The sequence below is a fragment of the Chiloscyllium plagiosum genome, chromosome 32, assembly GCF_004010195.1.
Source record: "Chiloscyllium plagiosum isolate BGI_BamShark_2017 chromosome 32, ASM401019v2, whole genome shotgun sequence".
Lineage (NCBI taxonomy): Eukaryota > Metazoa > Chordata > Chondrichthyes > Orectolobiformes > Hemiscylliidae > Chiloscyllium > Chiloscyllium plagiosum.
The window spans coordinates 44481008-44498793 of NC_057741.1; the positions used below are offsets into that span (position 1 = coordinate 44481008).

The 17786-nt window shown below is 39.4% G+C and overlaps 2 protein-coding genes across 3 annotated transcripts in view; one reads left to right on the plus strand and one right to left on the minus strand.

Annotated features, from left to right (window-relative positions):
- Positions 1-10068, plus strand: part of hacd3 (3-hydroxyacyl-CoA dehydratase 3) — a 37386-nt gene extending 27318 nt beyond the window's left edge. Inside the window, exons 6-11 of the mRNA XM_043674597.1 lie at positions 1384-1494; positions 3225-3352; positions 3616-3728; positions 5532-5638; positions 5839-5970; positions 8026-10068. Of these exons, the coding sequence (XP_043530532.1) occupies positions 1384-1494; positions 3225-3352; positions 3616-3728; positions 5532-5638; positions 5839-5970; positions 8026-8102 (668 nt within the window). The 3' untranslated portion in view covers positions 8103-10068. The remainder of the gene's footprint in view (positions 1-1383; positions 1495-3224; positions 3353-3615; positions 3729-5531; positions 5639-5838; positions 5971-8025) is intronic.
- Positions 10069-14601: 4533 nt separating this feature from the next.
- Positions 14602-17786, minus strand: part of ints14 (integrator complex subunit 14) — a 29683-nt gene continuing 26498 nt past the window's right edge. For both annotated transcript variants that reach the window (XM_043674599.1, XM_043674598.1), the window contains exons 11-12: positions 17202-17267; positions 14602-15944 (exon numbers count right to left, since the gene is read on the minus strand). In XM_043674599.1, coding sequence (XP_043530534.1) covers positions 15693-15944; positions 17202-17267 — 318 coding nt within the window. In that variant the 3' untranslated portion in view covers positions 14602-15692. The remainder of the gene's footprint in view (positions 15945-17201; positions 17268-17786) is intronic.

The following is a 17786-nucleotide window of genomic DNA, read 5'->3' on the forward strand; positions in this document are numbered from 1 at the left end:
TTATAACTTTATGATTTTGTAAAGAAAAATTTTCTCTAAAAATATTTCTTTAAAAAAGTGATGTTTGTGTTATGACTGTCATTTACAGAGTAAATTTACAAGTAACTCTGTATATTTTAACTAGTTAGTCTTTCCAAGCTGAGGAAGTGTATGTCTGACATTGTTTCCTGGTCAGTGAAGGGCTTTTTTATACCACATGTAACCAGCGCATTCTCCTTACATTTCACTTTGCTTATCCTGGATGAGATGGAGGAAAATGGCACAGATTTAGTGAAAAAAATCGCAACTAATGGTTATCTATTACAACAAGTCTTTGATTATGCAGACCTTGATCAATTGGCACACCCCTGGTCCCCTAGGTGCCAGTTAATAAATGTAAAAACACACTCCGTCATAAAAATGTAATGCAGGGCATATATACATCACAGTAATACTTCATTTCCAGCATAAATCACTTAAACAATAATGCAGTTTTGCCTTAAATAAAACTTCTGACTCATACCCTCACCTTACAAGTCAGACATCGCAGATATTGCAATAATACAATAAACATCGCGGTATTGAGGCATATAGTTTTGCTGGTTTATAAGAGTGCTGGCTCACAAGGTGCCAGTTAAAACAAAGTTTGCTGTATTCTTAACATCCCTTTTTAAGTTTGTTTCAGTGGCATCAGGCAATTACAAGGAATTATATCTGAAGTGAGAGCATTTGGGCTTCATTACATTTTTAACTTAATTACAGTATTGTGTATTATGTGCCATGTCATTGTCCGTTTAAATCTTGGTAGTGATACACATTTATGCCTACAATTCTGTACATACTGGTCCAAATGTCTCCAATGGCAGATCTGCTTGCTTGAAACAAAATCATGAGAGTGAATAACCCTAGAACAACATTTCAAAATGGTCTGCAACACAAGAGTTTCATGTGCAGGGAGCAGGGTAGCTGTCTACCCTGTTGGAATTGATATGAGGTTCACAGGGACCAAGTAAAAAAATAAACTTCTAAAAGAGACAGACGGAGTAGAACTGATGGATTAGAAGAAAATTGTAAAATTGCCTTCTACTACACAAATAGACCACAACCTTGCATCTAGTTTGTCCAAAGTGATTAAGCTGCAATCGTGACCAGACATGTTTTCCACTTTGTGTAACCAGTTTGCAGACTGGGTTCAAGCAAAGTAGCAGAGACACCACTTCCATTTAAGCATTATCTCTCTTGTTGACTGGTTTGTCCTGACCATATTTTGTAGACCTAGATATTTGGGAAAGCTTGTCCCTAACACCTATGCACATTTTATATTTAATGTTCTTAATTGAGGTCATTAAAATATTCACAACATGAAATATGAGCAGTATTAACATTTTATTTCCTGCCCAACAGCTTATGTCACCATGCAGAAAGGTTACTTATTTATGTACAACCTGGTGCAGTTTTTGGGTTTTTCATGGATCTTTGTTAATATGACAGTTCGACTCTTTGTATTCGGTCGAGGTGAGTGACTTTAAGCAATTGTAACATAACGTGATATTTTGAGTTAGCAGCCTGCCTCTCTCTCTGTGAAATCCTGTTAGTCATGAATTTTCTGTTACTTGTTGGTGATTCTGAACCAGATTCAAATCTGCCATGACATAGTTATACAAAGCTTTCCACCTGACTGGTATAACAAATAAACTTAGATGTGGATTTGAAGATTTGAATTTTTTATTTAAAAGCAAAACATGAAATTTGCAAAAGCAAAATCTACACAATTTATGCAGTTTCTCAGAATCTCCAACTAGCTGAACTGTCTGCTTCAAGCCGCTGTAATGACTGGAACAAAGTGATCCTTTGTACTCAGTGCTATGAACAACTGCTTGGAGGTTGGAAATAAAGGTTTTCATTACTGTTGATCAGAATATCTATCTTTGGAACAGTTTTTAAATGTGCTGAACTTAAACCTGCTGAGTCCTGAACTTGCTCCTAGTCCTTGCGTCTTGAAAATGCAGAAAGACTCTTTAGAGATGAGCTTGAGTAACAACATCTAGTTTAACTTAGAATATTAGTATGCACATAGAAGCAGATTGAACCAAGACAACTCATTGTGATTTAAAAAAAAATATAACTTATTAAATTTGATAGACTTCTTGGCAGTCTCTTCTAACAGATGGGATCCCTCTATCCTTCACCTGGTACCAGCACAGGATCCAAATAACCAATTACCAAATGTTTATTCACATTTTTAGATTTTGTTCACTAACTTAACAGAGAAAATATTAGAACAAATCTTTAACCAGAGTTGGAGAGATTATAAATGTGTTGAAATATCTATGAAACTTGATTGCTGAATGTTAAGATTAGATTAGATTAGATTAGATTACAGTGTGGAAACAGGCCCTTCGGCCCAACAAGTCCACACCGACCCGCCGAAGCGAAACCCACCCATACCCCTACATTTACCTCTTACCTAACACTACGGGCAATTTAGTATGGCCAATTCACCTAACCTGCACATCTTTGGACTGTGGGAGGAAACCGGAGCACCCGGAGGAAACCCACGCAGACACGGGGAGAACGTGCAAACTCCACACAGTCAGTCGCCTGAGTCGGGAATTGAGCCCAGGTCTCTGGCGCTGCGAGGCAGCAGTGCTAACCACTGTGCTGCCGTGCTGCCCAAGTTAGAAGCAAGATAATTTGGAAATGTTCATGGGTCAGCTCTTGAAGGTTGCCAGGGTTGAATGCTTAAAATTGAGTGGTGCATTTAATTAATTAGAATCCTGGCTGAAGTCTTGTAGATAGGATGAGCTGTTAATCGCAGAATGCCCATCACCTGACTGGCTGCTCTAAAGATGCACTTGATTCAGTACATCTTCTGGCTGCTGTTGTATCATCAAAACCCAGTATCAATCTGTCCCTAATGGAAGGGATCAGCTAAAATGAAAGCACTCCACAATGCTGACTTTGTACCAAATAGCACATGTTTGAACTCTTTCTCTCGCTCTCTTTCTCTTTTGCCATTGCACACGAATGAAGTGCATCACTATACTCCCCAAACAAATCCCACCTACTGCCTCTGAACCTTCTGGAAAGTTGTGCTTTGGTCTATGGAATGAGATTGGCTGAAATTATTTTTACTTGGACTTGGCTGGTGGTTAACCTGCAGTATACGTGTGTTTAATCTGCAGTTAACACAACTGTCCTTACAGATGCCCTTGCTAATGGTTGTGTTTGTGTTGTTTTTGCAGACTCCTTGTTTGATACTTTCCATGCAGTTGGTGATGTGATGAACGTTTGCCAACTATTTGCTATATTGGAGGTTATAAACCCATTGCTGAAGTTGGTGAAAACTGAATTGGTGCCAGCAGTGATTCAGGTACAGCACTACCCTCAGACCGAGGCACGTTTGAGTAGGAAGGAATGTCCGGGCAAGTCCAGCTACATTCCTTTCTGCCCAGGCTTTTGTTCATCTAGCATCAGACGGTGTCATTGCTTGTGGATTCTATTTTCCCTTCTCAACTAGAAAAATATGTTTACAATATACTTCCAATGAGACAAACTACTTTTCTATGGATCAGCAGTTTCTATTTCTTCAGTGATCTTCTGACACTTATGATGTGGATATAATTGTTTCAACAGGTAATTGGGAGGAATATGATTCTATTTGTGGTGATTGGAAGTCAGGTGGAAATGCAGAATAAAGCAGCAGTGTTCGTAGTTTTTTACCTATGGAGCATCATCGAAATGTTCCGGTTTGTATTTCACTCTTCCTTGAGCTCCGTTTTCAGTGTGATCATACATAAAGAGCTTGATCCTGAGATCATTCAGTGACATGCTGATAGAAAGCACAAATTAGTAGAGGCTGAGAAGATTTTGAGCAAAACTTAGGCCACTAATTCAGTTGGATCAAATAAACTAGAAAAAATTCATTTAGCGCCTTTATTAAAATGTCATTACAATTCGTGCAATGACTTATTTTAAGAACCATAGAATCCCTAAGTGTGGAAAGAGGCTATTCAGCTCATCAAGTACACACTGACCCTTTGAAGAGCATCCCACTCTATCCCATTCCATCCCCGTGACCCCACATTTCACATGGCCGATCCACCTAACCTGCACATCTTTGGACTGTGGGAGGAAACCAGATCACCCAGAGGAAGCTCGTGTAGACACTGGGAGAATGTTTAGACTCCACATAGAGGGTGGAATTGAACCCGGGTCTCTGGTGCTGTGAGGCAGCAGTGCTTACCATTGTGATCAGTCCAGGGATATCATGCCAGACATTTTGCTTCTGCCAACTATTCTGCTGGAATTTTGTATTCTAGTCCCATTCCTGGGTCCTTCTATATTCTTCCTTTCAAAATGAAATCAATTCCAGTATAAATTATTATTCAAAGTTTTTGCGAAGATTTGTAGCTCGGGTGCTCGTTGTTGTGGTTCTGTTCGCCGAGCTGGGAATTTGTGTTGCAGACGTTTCGTCCCCGTCATCTGTGTGTGTGGCTACTAAGGATAGCTGGTCGTGTTGTTTCGTAGCTAGTTGGTGTTCATGGATGCGATCGTTAGCTCTCTTCCTGTTTGTCCTATGTAGTGTTTTGTGCAATCCTTGCATGGGATTTTGTATACTACGTTGGTTTTGCTCATGCTGGGTATCGGGTCCTTTGTCCTGGTGAGTTGTTGTCTGCAGCGGACAGCTGGAACTGACAACCGGAAGTGGCAGATTCAAACCACTACAAATGCCGGAGGAAAGATCACAGAAGTGCTTCACAGGAGGCTCCCAAGCACGGAGGATGTCACCTAGACAGGGGACGAAACGTCTGCAACACAAATTCCCAGTTCGGCGAACAGAACCACAATAAATTATTATTGTCATAGCCAGAGCGCTCATGGCCATTTCTGGTAAGCATCCCAGTGTAATCAGTTATTAAAATGTGTTTTAGAATAGCCTCCTTCGGCTGAAGTGTATTGTGATAACTTGGTGTCATCCCATCTCCCCCACCCCGACCTCCCATTTTAACTTAGTTTGGTTTTTTAAATAGGACCTAGAGGTGAAATACTACACACTCATTGCATAAACTCTGTGTAACACATCCCAAAGAGCAAAGTCTAGATAAGCAACCTGTCAGACATTTTAGGACACACCTCTGGGACATGTCGGACTTCAAACCAGGAGTTCTGGCCCAGAGATGAGTCCTCCCAACTGCATAGTCACGGCTGATTCGCGGTACTAATAATGTTCCTGTCAACCGTTACTAATGCATCCCAAATGACAGCACTGATGCTTCACCATCATCTTTAATTTCTTCCCTTGGTATATGCAGTCTACAGTGAGGAAGAGGGCTTATCAAGTTCAGCTGTTGTCAAAGGATCAGTGTTTCTCACATACTTCTGGGTAACAGTGGAATAAAAATGGGACATGTGTCACTTATTGAAGAAACTGTGTTTCACTTTGAAATAGTATGTATCTATATTGCGTGTTGATTGTTCTCCATTGTACTCATGGTATCCAGTACATTGAAGGAATGTACATAACACACATTTGTTCGTTACTGAAATAGATACCCATACTACATGCTGTCCTGTATAGACACAGAGTGGAGACTGCTGACGTGGATCCGATATACCATTTGGATTCCTCTTTATCCACTTGGAGTCATCGCTGAAGGTATATCAATGAAATTTGTGCACTTTAAAACATTGTTGAATTATGAGATTGCTTTGAATAGTAATTCACACATATAGCATGCTTTGGGATAAATGTGAAGTTAGTTTATCTTGGAATTTCTCTATAAATAGCGCAGAAGTTGCTTTTCTCAAATTCTGCATGTGTATTAACTACAATCGTTTCATTCTTCTCCTTCATAGCGGTGTGTGTGATTCAGTCTTTACCATACTTTGATGAAACAGGAAGATTTAGTATCTTGCTGCCCAACCCATTCAATATCTCATTCAGCTTCTCCTACTTCCTGCGAGGTTACCTTATTGCTATGTTCTTAGGTGAGTTTCAGTCTCTGGAGCACTCTGATGCAATTGCTCCTTAATATTCCTTATTATCAACTGAAGTCATATATTAACATAAAAGTTTGTGTGTTAGTTATGTATGACGTTTAATTTTAAACAGGATGTGGTCATGACCAATATTTAAGAAGGGGAGTTGGGGTGTATGTGTGTCTAAATGCACTAGAGTTTTCTCTTAATTCATTCTTGGGACATTGGCATTGTTGGCTAGCTTGCCCTTGAGAAGGTGATGATGAGCTGCTTTCTTGAACTAGTGCACTGCATGTGCTGTAGGTTGACCCACACAGTGAATCGAATTGGCTGAAGACTGGTATCTGTGATGCTGGGGATCACTGAAGGAAGCAGAGATGGATCATTCACTCGGCACTTGTAGCTGAAGATTGCTGCAAGTGCTTTAGCCCCATCTTTTGCAATGTTCTCATTTTAGGTTCTGTCAGGATCAATCAGCTCCTGACCTCACTACAGCCTCTGGTCAAACGTGGAAAAAGAAACTGAATTCCAAAGGTGAGGAGACAGTGACTGACCTTTTACATCAAGGAACCTTTAGTAAAACTAGAGTTAATGGGAATTGGGGAAAACCGCTGCTGGTTGGGGTCATATCTAACAGAGAGGAAAAGGGTTATGGTTGATGGAGGTCAGTCACCTTAGCTCGAGGGCATCTCTGCAGAGGTTGCCCAGAGCAGTGTCCTAAACCCAGCAATCTTCAGCTGCTTCATCAATTACCTTCCCTCCATCATATGGTCAGAATGTAGATCTTTGCTCATGATTCCATAATGTTCTGCTACTGGTTAGTCCATGTCAAAAACCAGCAGTACCTGGACAGTGTCACAAATGGCAAGTAACATTTGTGCCGCACAAGTGGTAGGCAATAATCATATCCAACACGAGAGAATCTAACAATCGCTCCTTTACTGAATCCCTCAGTATTCTGGGTTTACCACGACCAGAAACTGAATTGGACTAGCTGTATGAATATAATGGCTTCAGGAGCAGGTCAGAGGCTAGAAATCTTGCAGTGGATAATTCACCCCCTGACTCCACAAAGTGTGTGGAGTTAGGAGTGTGACTTGCCTTGGTTAGGGCAGTTCCAACAACGCTCAAACGTTTGACACCTACCAGGACAAAACAGTTTACTTGGTTGGCACTATATCCACAAACGTGCAATCCCTCTCCCACCAACTCTCAGCAGCAATGTGTACCATTTGCAAGATGCACTGCAACATCAGCAAGGCTGCTTGGGCAATACCTTCCAGACCCATAACCACTCTATCTAGAAGGACAAGGGCAGTATATTCATGGAAACACCACCAGCACATTCTCCTCTAAGCCACTCATCATCCTGATTTGGAAATATCGCCTTTCCTTCATTAACACTGGGTTAACAACCTAGAAATCCCTCCCTGACAGCATATAAGTGTCTCTGCTCCAAATGAGTAGTTCAAAAAGGCTGTTCACCACCACCAAGGGTAACTAAGGATGAGAAATGAATGTTGATCTAGCCAGCAATGCTCAGATTAAAATGAAAACAAAATGCAGCAAAGGTCTCAACTTTTAGAGAGAGAAAGTATCAGTGTTTGAGAGTGATTGATGCAAAGATATTTGAGTGTTTGAAGTACTGGATGACATTAGACCTTGGTTAATCCAATGGGTTTTTGTTGGAATGATGTAGAGATTAACTCTGATGCCTTTCAGTGAACGCTCAAACGAGAAGGAATTTGACTAGGTAGCGAAATTGTTTTCCCTGAGTGGTTTGGCCTGACTAGATTCAAGAGTGTGGTGCTGGAAGAGCATAGCAGGACAGGCAGCATCCGAGCAGGAGAATCAATGTTTCGGGCAAAAGCCCTTCATCAGGCCAGGGCCTCATTCCTGATGAAGGACTTTTGCCCGAAACATCGATTCTCCTGCTCCTCAGATGCTGCCTGTCCTGCTGTGCTTTTCCAGTGTTACACTCTCTACTCTGATCTCCAGCATCTGCTGTCCTCACTTTCTCCTGGCCTGACTACATATCTGAGTCTGAGATTTTCTTTTCTCTAGGTTTGTTCATTAATTTCCGACATCTCTACAAACAAAGTAACAAGCGTCTCCACCCAAAGAAAAGAAAGCTACGCTAGAAAGGATACATATGTATTTCTGAGCTGGAGCATCACCTCGAATATTTTAATTAAATGTAAACTTGCTGCCTTTATAAACACTGTACTTTCCTGGAGGTGAAAAAAGCCATGGAGAAGTGTCAATAAACCTTCAGTAATCTATTGCCCCCTCATACCAGATGCAACCTTTGCGATCACCATTTGCACCTGATCATTTCTGATCTATTGCCAGTGTGCAAAACATTTTGCAATAACCAAACACATTCCTAGATGCTAAGGGCAATGTTCACTTTGTCTATTTATTTCTCTCCTTTATAAATGTGGGTTCAAAGAAGTGCATTCTCTGTGGAGGGAACATTGGTTTGTAACAAGTTATATTGCACCCTTGGTAAAACTATATTTTTTCCAATTGCAGCAGAGTCATTTTATAAATTAAAATTGGTTTTGTATTGTGATGCAATTTTGATTAGTCTAAGATGATTGTGCAAAGAATGAGGTCTTACCCATTACTGGGCATTATTAGATTGATGACAATGCTTCAATCTTTATGAATTAGGAAAGTTAATTTTAAATTAGCTGATTTAATCTCTGTTCTTGCCACCACTCCCTATGGTGTATTATTTAGCATGACAGTAGGGGATATGTTTCACAGCTCTGTTGTTTCCTTATTATAAGAGCAAGGTGGTTCAGGGACAATTCTGTTCCATTACAAAATTGCAATACAGACTCAGATGATTTCCATGGTACATAGTTACTCTGCTACTGAACTATTTGTAGTCATGCTCATGAATATTAACTTCGCAAAGACTATTTCATGCGGGGTTCATTTCATGCTACTAAAAAAAAAATGAGGATTGGTGAATTAATATTAGTTAGGAGGCTTAAATTAGTGTGCGGGACAGATAACCATTAAAAACTGCAAGAGAAAAGCTGGGTTGGGTCAAGTCAGTTAGTTGAAAGATTGGATCTTTGCTCGTCATTCACACTACCACCACTTAAATCAGCTTTTTTTTTCTTCCTTGTTATTTTGTTTGTTAATCTAGACAATTGCAATGCATTTGGATCCATAATCAAATGGTTTAGATCAGAATGCAGCATTTTATGAAAAGTTTGAAAGCATATCGGCATGCACAGGTTTTATTGGGGAATGGTTAGAGTTGAAGAACTGCTGTTATCATTAGAAAGGACTTACTGCAATTTGAATAAATTGTGAACATTAGATAAAACTTTGATCACTAGTTTTCATCAATGAGGTTTCATGCACAGAAATTCAGCTGCTACATCTTCTTTTGTCTGTCTAGGTGTTGCCTCTTAGCAAGTTATAGTTCCACTTTTATAAATTGTAAATCTTGCACCACTGAAGGTGAATTGCAAGGTGATTAAAACTTTTAGTTCCTTGGTTGAGGTGACTTCTTGGTTTGTAGATTATGTTGGCAATAATATTGTAATGACCAGACAACTTTAACAGGTTCTGATGTCAAACATGATCTGTGGTTTGTAATGAATGAATAGGCCAAACTGTTATAATCATGTGAAGTTTAAGAGTTTTAGCCAAAGTGTCAAGGATCACAACCTCTAATTTCACCCATTTCTCACAGACCTTGGAAAATCAGTAGCCTTGTTCATCAATTTACGTTTTGTCAGATGATCAAATTTGTCTTCACACTAGAATTAGTTAAACATGAAAAAGGAAATGATGGAGGAATTGAACAAGAACTCTGCATCAGTCTTCATAGTGGAAGACATGAGTAACATCCCAAAAATTCAAGAGTCGGTCAGGTGTGTGGTGGCCAGCACCAAAGAGAAGATGCTAGAAAAACTGAAAATGAATAAATCACCTGGACCAGATGGACTATATCCCACAGTTTTGCAGGTGATAGCTGAAGACATAGTGGAGGTATTAGTGGTGATCTTCCAGGAATCACTAGAGTCAGGGAGGGTGCCGGAGGACTGAAAAATCACTAATGTAACACCCCTCTTTAAAAGGGAGTAAGGGAAATGACAGGAAATTACAGGTCAATTAGCCTGACCTGAATCATTGGTAAGGTTTAGGAGTCCATTGTGAAGGATGAGTTTCTGAATATTTGGAAGTGTACGGTAAAATAAGACAAAGTCAGCATGGTTTCATCAAGGGGTAGTCATGCCTGACAAATCTATTCGAATTCTTTGAGGAGGTAATGTGTGCAGGTTCGACCATAGAAAATCAATGGATGTTATCTACCTAGACTTCAAGAAGGCCTTTGACAAGGTGCCTCATAGGAAGCTGCTGAGTAAGATAACAGCCCATGGTGTTAGAGACAAGTTCCTAGCAATGGATACAGAATTGGCTGTCTGCCAGAAAGCAGAGAGTGGGGATAAAAGGGTCCTTCTCAGGAAGGCAGCTGGTTCATAAGATAGGAGAATAATTAGACATTCGGCCGATGGTTTGCTTCACCATTTGATCATGGTTAATATGCTCCTCACCCCCATTTTCCTGCCTTTTCTCTGTATCCCTTCAACCCATTACCCAATTAAAAATCTATGTAACTCCTCCTTAAATTTACTCAGTCACCGCATCTAGCACGTTTTGGGATTGCTGGTGACATTCTGCAAGGGTCAATGTTAGGACCACAACTTTTCACTTTTATGTATTACTGATCTAGATGAAGGAACTGAGGGCATTCTGGCTAAGTTTGCAGATGATACAGATAGGTGGAGAGACAGGTAGTATTGAGGAGGCAGAGAGGCTGCAGAAGGATTTAGACAGGCCAAGAGATTAGGCAAAGTGGTGGCAGATGGAGTACAACATGAGAAGGTGAAAGGTCATGCACTTTGGTAGGAAGAATAGAGGCATAGGCTACTTTCTAAATGGGGAGAAAATTCAGAAATCTGAAGTGCAAAGGGACTTGGAGTCCTAGTTCAGGATGCTCTTAATGTAAACTTGCAGGTTAAGTCAGTAATTAGGAAGGCAAATACAGTCTTGGCATTTATTTCAAGAAGACTAGAATATAAAAGCAGGGATGTACTTCTGAGGCTGTAAGGCTCTGGTCAAGCCATATTTAGAGTATTGGGTACGATTTTGGGCCCCATACCTCGTAGGATGTACTGGCCTTGGAGCAGGTTCAAGGGAATGATCCCAGCAATGAAAGGCTTAACAGATGAGGAATATTTGAGGTCTCTGGGTCTATACTCAATGGAGCTTAGAAGGATGAGAGGGAATCTGATGGAAACGTTCAGAATATTGAACATCCTGAACAGAGTGTAAGTTAGGAAAATGTTTCCATTGGCAGGAGAGACTAGGACCCGAGGACACAGCCTTTGACTAAACGGAAGGCCCTTTAGAACGGAGATAAGGAGAAACTTCTTCAGCCAGAGAGTGAGGAATCTATGCAATTTGTTGTCACAGAAGACTGTGGAGGCTTGGGTCATTGAGTATGTTTAAGACTGAGATAGATTCTTGATTGTCAAGGGGATCAAAAGTTACTAGGAGAATGGAGTTGAGAAATTTCAGTGTTGAATGGCGGAGCAGACTCGATGGGCCGAATGACCTAATTTCTGCACCTATGTCTTATGATATGCATTGTGGCATGTCATTACTGTGGGCTATCGGGGGGGAAGCAAAACTTTTAGTTACATTGCAGCCAAGAAGTCAAATACTGCAATGAGCTAATGTGTGCTAATCTTGGACTTGCGTTTGCAGTGGATTTTCAGAAATAATTCTGATCAATAAAATACACAGACAATGACAGATTACCACCGAGATGATTTCAAGATCCTGTGTGATCTGAGGTTTCAGTAATGGTGGGTGTCAGACTCATTATGGAAAGTACACAAGGAGACCGCGTAGTCCATTCAATCTGTGCTGACTCTCATGCGAGCAATCTAATGTGTGTCTCATTCCCTTGCTTTATTTCCCTTGAGGACTAATCAGATTTCTTTTACAAGTCACTGTCAACTTCCACAGTTTTCATTAGCTGCAAGTATCAGGTCATTACTGCTCACTGCATTTTAAAATAAAAATCCTGCTTCACATCCCATCTGTAAATCTTGCCACAACTTTGCATCATAAGTAAAAGTGTATTTTTTTTTGGTAACTTAACTAAAGTTGTCAATCTTCCATTGATCTCCAACTGTAAGGCAACTACCTCAGTTTCTCCAAACTAACCTTTGTAACTGAATTCCTTCACTCCCAGAACGATAGACAAATCTCTACTACATTTTATTTGAGCACCACACATTGAAAATTTCCTGACTAAACCCTTACACTTTACTAACCAATCTCTGTGCATCCTGTCAACTTCAAAGATATATGCACACACTTTAGAAACTGGCCAGTAAATCATTGCCTTTTTTTTAAAAACCACAGTTTATCACTACCAATTCTGTGCAAGCACATTGTGCTAGCCTACCTATACCTAATTACATTTGATAGGTGTCAACTTCCTATTTCCCATGCCTCCAAATTTAGAACCATCAAAGTTTGAAATGGAATTCAGTTTTACACTCTCCAAGTCATATTTAGAGAAACACGCACAACAAAAATGAACTTATCCTAGCCCTGACCTTTGGGCAATACCGCTGTTTGTCATCCTCCTGTCTAAAAAGTGACCATTACTGTACTGTCCTTAAGACAACTTTTTATTCAAGCCAACACTGACTTTCCGATTCCATAAGCCTCAGTTTTATTAACTGGCCTTTTAATAATATTCAATGGTGCATGATGAAACTTAAATGTGTATTTTGAATCAGTTATTGAATTACCTGAATTGAACTACTACTGTATAACATGATTTGAATTGCACTGATGATCAGTTTTGTACATTAAAATGATAATTTCACTGAACATTAAGGAGTGCCAGAAACTCAGTGAAGTATTTCTACAGTTTTCTTAAACTTGGATTGAGTAACTCCATTGAATTGCATTCAGCTAGTATTTTTTTTTAAATAGATAGTACTTGTGTTTTTCTTTTACTTACCATTGCATAAGGAAACAGTGAGTGAATTTAGGAAAAGATCAGAAGGTATTTATCATTTAAGGTTAGAATAGACTTCAAATATCACAAAGTATTTGCAGCACAGAAACAGACCCTTTGGCCCAACTGGTATTGCTATACCAGTTGGGCCTATACCAGTATTTGCTATAAAAATGTCTCTTTCCAACTTTTGATTTTACCTGATCCACAGAGCTTTTTTTTCCATGTTTATCAAACTTCCTCTTTAAATGTATTCATGCTATTTATCTCAACCAATTTTGATGGAAGATTTGTTTCTCCTGAATTCCCTATTGGATTTATTAGTGACTACCTTACAATTATAATCCTTAGTTATGGTACCCACAAGTGGAACATTGTCTACCTTATTTCATTATCTTATAAAGCTCTATCAGATCACCATTCATCCTTCAATTTTTGTGCAGAAAATAGCCCTCGCCTTTTTAGTCTTGGATCATTTATAGCAAAATCATTTTTGCAGTTACAAAGACCACAACTAAGCTTGGTAACTATTTTACTATTCAGTTCTTTCCCATTGAGAAATCATAAATCCCTACAGTGTACAAAGAGACCATTTGGCCCATAGAGTCTGCTGTGATCCTCCAAAGAGGATCTCTAGTGCTGTGAGGTAGTAGTGCTAACCACTGTGCCACTATTAAACTGTTCTTAGTTTCTGGTTTTGTTAACCTGTGCAACCACTTTGTGATGTGGTAAAATGAACAGTAGATTTAGATCAATAACTCGAGCACCTTTTAAAATAAGAAAATGTCAGGAGCATTATCAGACAGAAATTGATGATGAACTGAAGGATATATTAGCATAGATGACAAAGTTTTGATCATGAGGGGGTCAGATTTTAACTGCGTAGCTTTTAGTGAGCTCAAGTGAAATCAGTCATGATTTAATATTTTAACCTTCAGTTCTATTTACAGAACTCCTAGGTAATGAAGTACTGATCCAAGAACATGAATTCAGATTCCACTACAACAGCAGGGAATCTGAATTTAGTTAAAATAAAACCTGGAATAAATAGTTGCTACTGTGACCTTGGAATACTCGATATTGTCAGGAAAACCCACCTGGACACTATTCCTTCAGAGAAGGAAATTTACTGTCTTTAATCAAAGGTTGACAATTCACTATAGTAGTTATATGGAGGAAGAAATCATAATTACTAGGCTATTGCCCACAAATGAATTTAAAATTGAAAGTTTGGTTTTGCTGATGCGCAAGTTAAACGTCAAGCATTCTCTCAGATGAGGAAAGGGAAATTGCAATAATTTTCTTTTCAGCGAGCTATTGAAACATAAAATATGTTAACAGTAGCAACTGTAGCATAGTCATTTTAAAGGGCACTTTTAAAATGGTACAGAAAAAAGTAATTCAAGTTCACAGTTCCAGTTGAAGGAAACCACAAGCTTTTTGGTTTACTGCGATGACTATGGTTTTAGTGAGCGAGAACTTGTAAACGTTAACTTTGCTTCAGTTTAGGAAAACAAGATATTGGGTTTGACCTCACTGCTTCAAAACTAATGAAGATGCAGCTGTCATCAAGCTGTCCAACAGTAGTTCATTTAAAATAATTTCAGTTACAGTAGCACAAAAAAAAATCTCTGCAATACCAATGGGCTGGACTTCAAACCTGCACCTAACTGTGTGCTCCTAATTAACATTTATCTTTGTAGCTAAGGACATGCTGCCTACATTAAAGACAGCAGAACTATTAAAGGATTCCACAGATTTGCATCACATACAGGGTAATCCCCATATCCATGGAATGGTTTGCCTCTGTTTCGATATACTGCATTCCAAACATATTACAGGGAACCTTACAGAGCCAGGGAGGTCAGTTTCCCATTTAAATGAATAGGTTAGCACCTATCCGTGGATCCGGGCTTCTGCAGTGGGACTTGGAACATATTCACTGTGGGTATGGGGGGGGGACTACTGTAGTCTCTTCCACAGAAATGTTCACCGAACTAACTCAATTTCAGAATTTTAAGTATGATTAATCAGGGATGCATTATTGTACATACTAAGACAATATGAGGCTCTCTTTTCATTCAGAAACACATTTTGAAAGCATACCAGCCCCTTACATCACTGAAAATAGTTGAATTAAATTGTGACACAGCTGTCACAAATGAGGCAGTACAAAAATCAGATGATTAATGAATCATTCAGATTTGAGGCATAGCTCGTTTGTGACTCTCAACTCTATTCTAAGCCAAGAGTTGTTGTACCAAATAACCAATGTGCTAAACATACAAATCACTTGTCTTGTGTCTGAGATTGTTTCATTCTGGTTGGTCTATACTGAAAATTTAGAAGAATTTGTTGAGGAAAGTACACAAATTGTAGAGTACCACAAATCTTTTTACCTAGGTTGTGTGGTGAAAAGAAACGATTGAGATTTTCTTCTACTTTAACAATAACCCAAAAAGTCAGCTTATTAAAAATAGATTTTGTAAAAAAGATTTTCTTTTGGCACTATATGATCCCAGGTAGATTTTGTAGCATTTTTTTCTTTTGAAACAGCCACATGGCCCTTGCTGTATCTTTGTGCACAGCACTTCCAGCAAATTACTGCTTTTAAAAAGTAAGGTCCTCAAAAGCGAACCAAATACAGTTTCTATTCTAATCATATTCTATCAGCACTGCTACTGGAAAAGTCTGTCTGCAGAGGGGCAATGTTGTGTTCATACGCTGCATACTCTGAGTTCCCACTGCTGGCCAACTTTAGCTGCTGAGCGGCATGGGAGAGTTGAAATGCAGCATCAGGATGGGCGGTGTCTGGGAGGAGCGTGCATTCACGATCCAACATATCAGCTACACCTTTCAGTAGGTCCAGAAATCCAAATGCGAGCGCTGCTTTTCTCAACCGATTTAGTTCCTGTAAAAGGAAATGCACAGACTGAAAGCTGTTTTGCTTTTAAACTGTGAAGAGAGTGCTCATCAAGTAAAGGTCCAATGCAAGGAACAGACAGGGTCAGAAAACAGCAATTACCATGCAGAGGACAAGCAATGCTGCTCCTATCAACCTTAACATGACCAAATCTCTTCCTGCACCAGTGAAGACAATTTCAACTTGATTTCATATTCAGTCACCTTCAGTTGTGTCTCCCATCATTTAATAAAAATTTAAATAAAATTCTCCTAATCTTATTTCATGATTTAAAGAAATGCAATTCCAATTGAGATTAGCCTGGATTCAAATCCTGATCCTAAAGATGGATTCTAAAGCAGCCATTCTACCTAGGACCCTGAGAGTTTTATTTTTCTGTCATAAGCAATTCCTATCTGCGTGGGAGGTAGTAAGGGTGGAGGTTACAAGTGGGAGATTCGCTAAGTTCACATGAGGCATGGTGTGAAGGGATCAAATCCTGAGGACAGTGACCAGCCACACACATTTGCAAGAAAGCCTGCAATCAATGCATGACGGAAGATACTAGGAGTAATTTTTGGGATTAAAATATTCTGATTTTGTACAGGAATTATTCAAGTTTCCAGGTGTTGCAAGATAAGACAAAAAAAAATGTTGTCAGTACTTGGCTACAGTTGGGGCAGGGAAGGTCAAAGTTTAAGGTGCAAATTCTGTATCAGAAGCTGATCACCAATTGTTCCAATAGTTTTTAATCATTTGAGCTACAAATTCTTTGTAACGGAACACAAGCTGGTCAGGGAGTCAAAGGGAAATAGAGTCTGTAAACTGCTCTAAGTTCCATTTTAATAATTTCAACGGGAGTAAAATCTGAACTTTCTTGTGTGCAATTGTTTATTCCGTTCAATAAACGTGAAACGTGAAGGATGCAGGCTTTCTTCTCTCTGCTGTTTACATTGCAATAATATCATGTTTTATCAACACTACACACCAAGTGGCAAATTCCAGCAGGGAGAGAATTAACCAGCAAATCTTTCCCACCTTGTTGCAGAGATGTATAGAAATTTTACAGCGAATACAATCCCTTTAATTTTAGATTTGATTGTTTACTCACAGCTTTAATTTAAATTCATTTGCTAACTCAAATTGACAGAGAACCAACCCCACTTACTTTCATTGATAAAGTTTACATGAGAGAAAAAAGACTACTTGGCCTATCATGTCTGCACCAGCTAAAAATCAGCCAGTCTAATCCTACTACCCACTTACCTTATAAAATGTTTGTGTTTTTTCTGGAAGTTTCCGAGCATTTCTTAAGATCTTCTGAACATCAGTCTAAAGGCAAAAGAGAAAATGTTAAGAGACAAGTAAGGGATTCCTGAAAGGCTGTACTTTATTCATTCACTTTATGAAGATATCCAAATTGAACAGCTAAATGCTGACAATTTAATGTGAATCGACATTTCGGGCATAAGCCCTTCTTCAGGAAGGGCTTACGCCCGAAACATCGATTCTCCTGCTCCTTTGATGCTGCCTGACAATAGACAATAGGTGCAGGAATAGGCCATTCAGCCCTTCGAGCCTGCACCGCCATTCAATATGATCATGGCTGATCATTCCTAATCAGTATCCTGTTCCTGCCTTATCTCCATAGCCCTTGATTCCACTGTCTTTGAGAGCTCTATCCAACTCTTTCTTAAATGAATCCAGAGACTGGGCCTCCACTGCCCTCTGGGGCAGAGCATTCCACACAGCCACCACTCTCTGGGTGAAGACGTTTCTCCTCATCTCTGTCCTAAATAGTCTACCCCATATTTTTAAGCTATGTCCTCTGGTTCGGCACTCACTCATCAG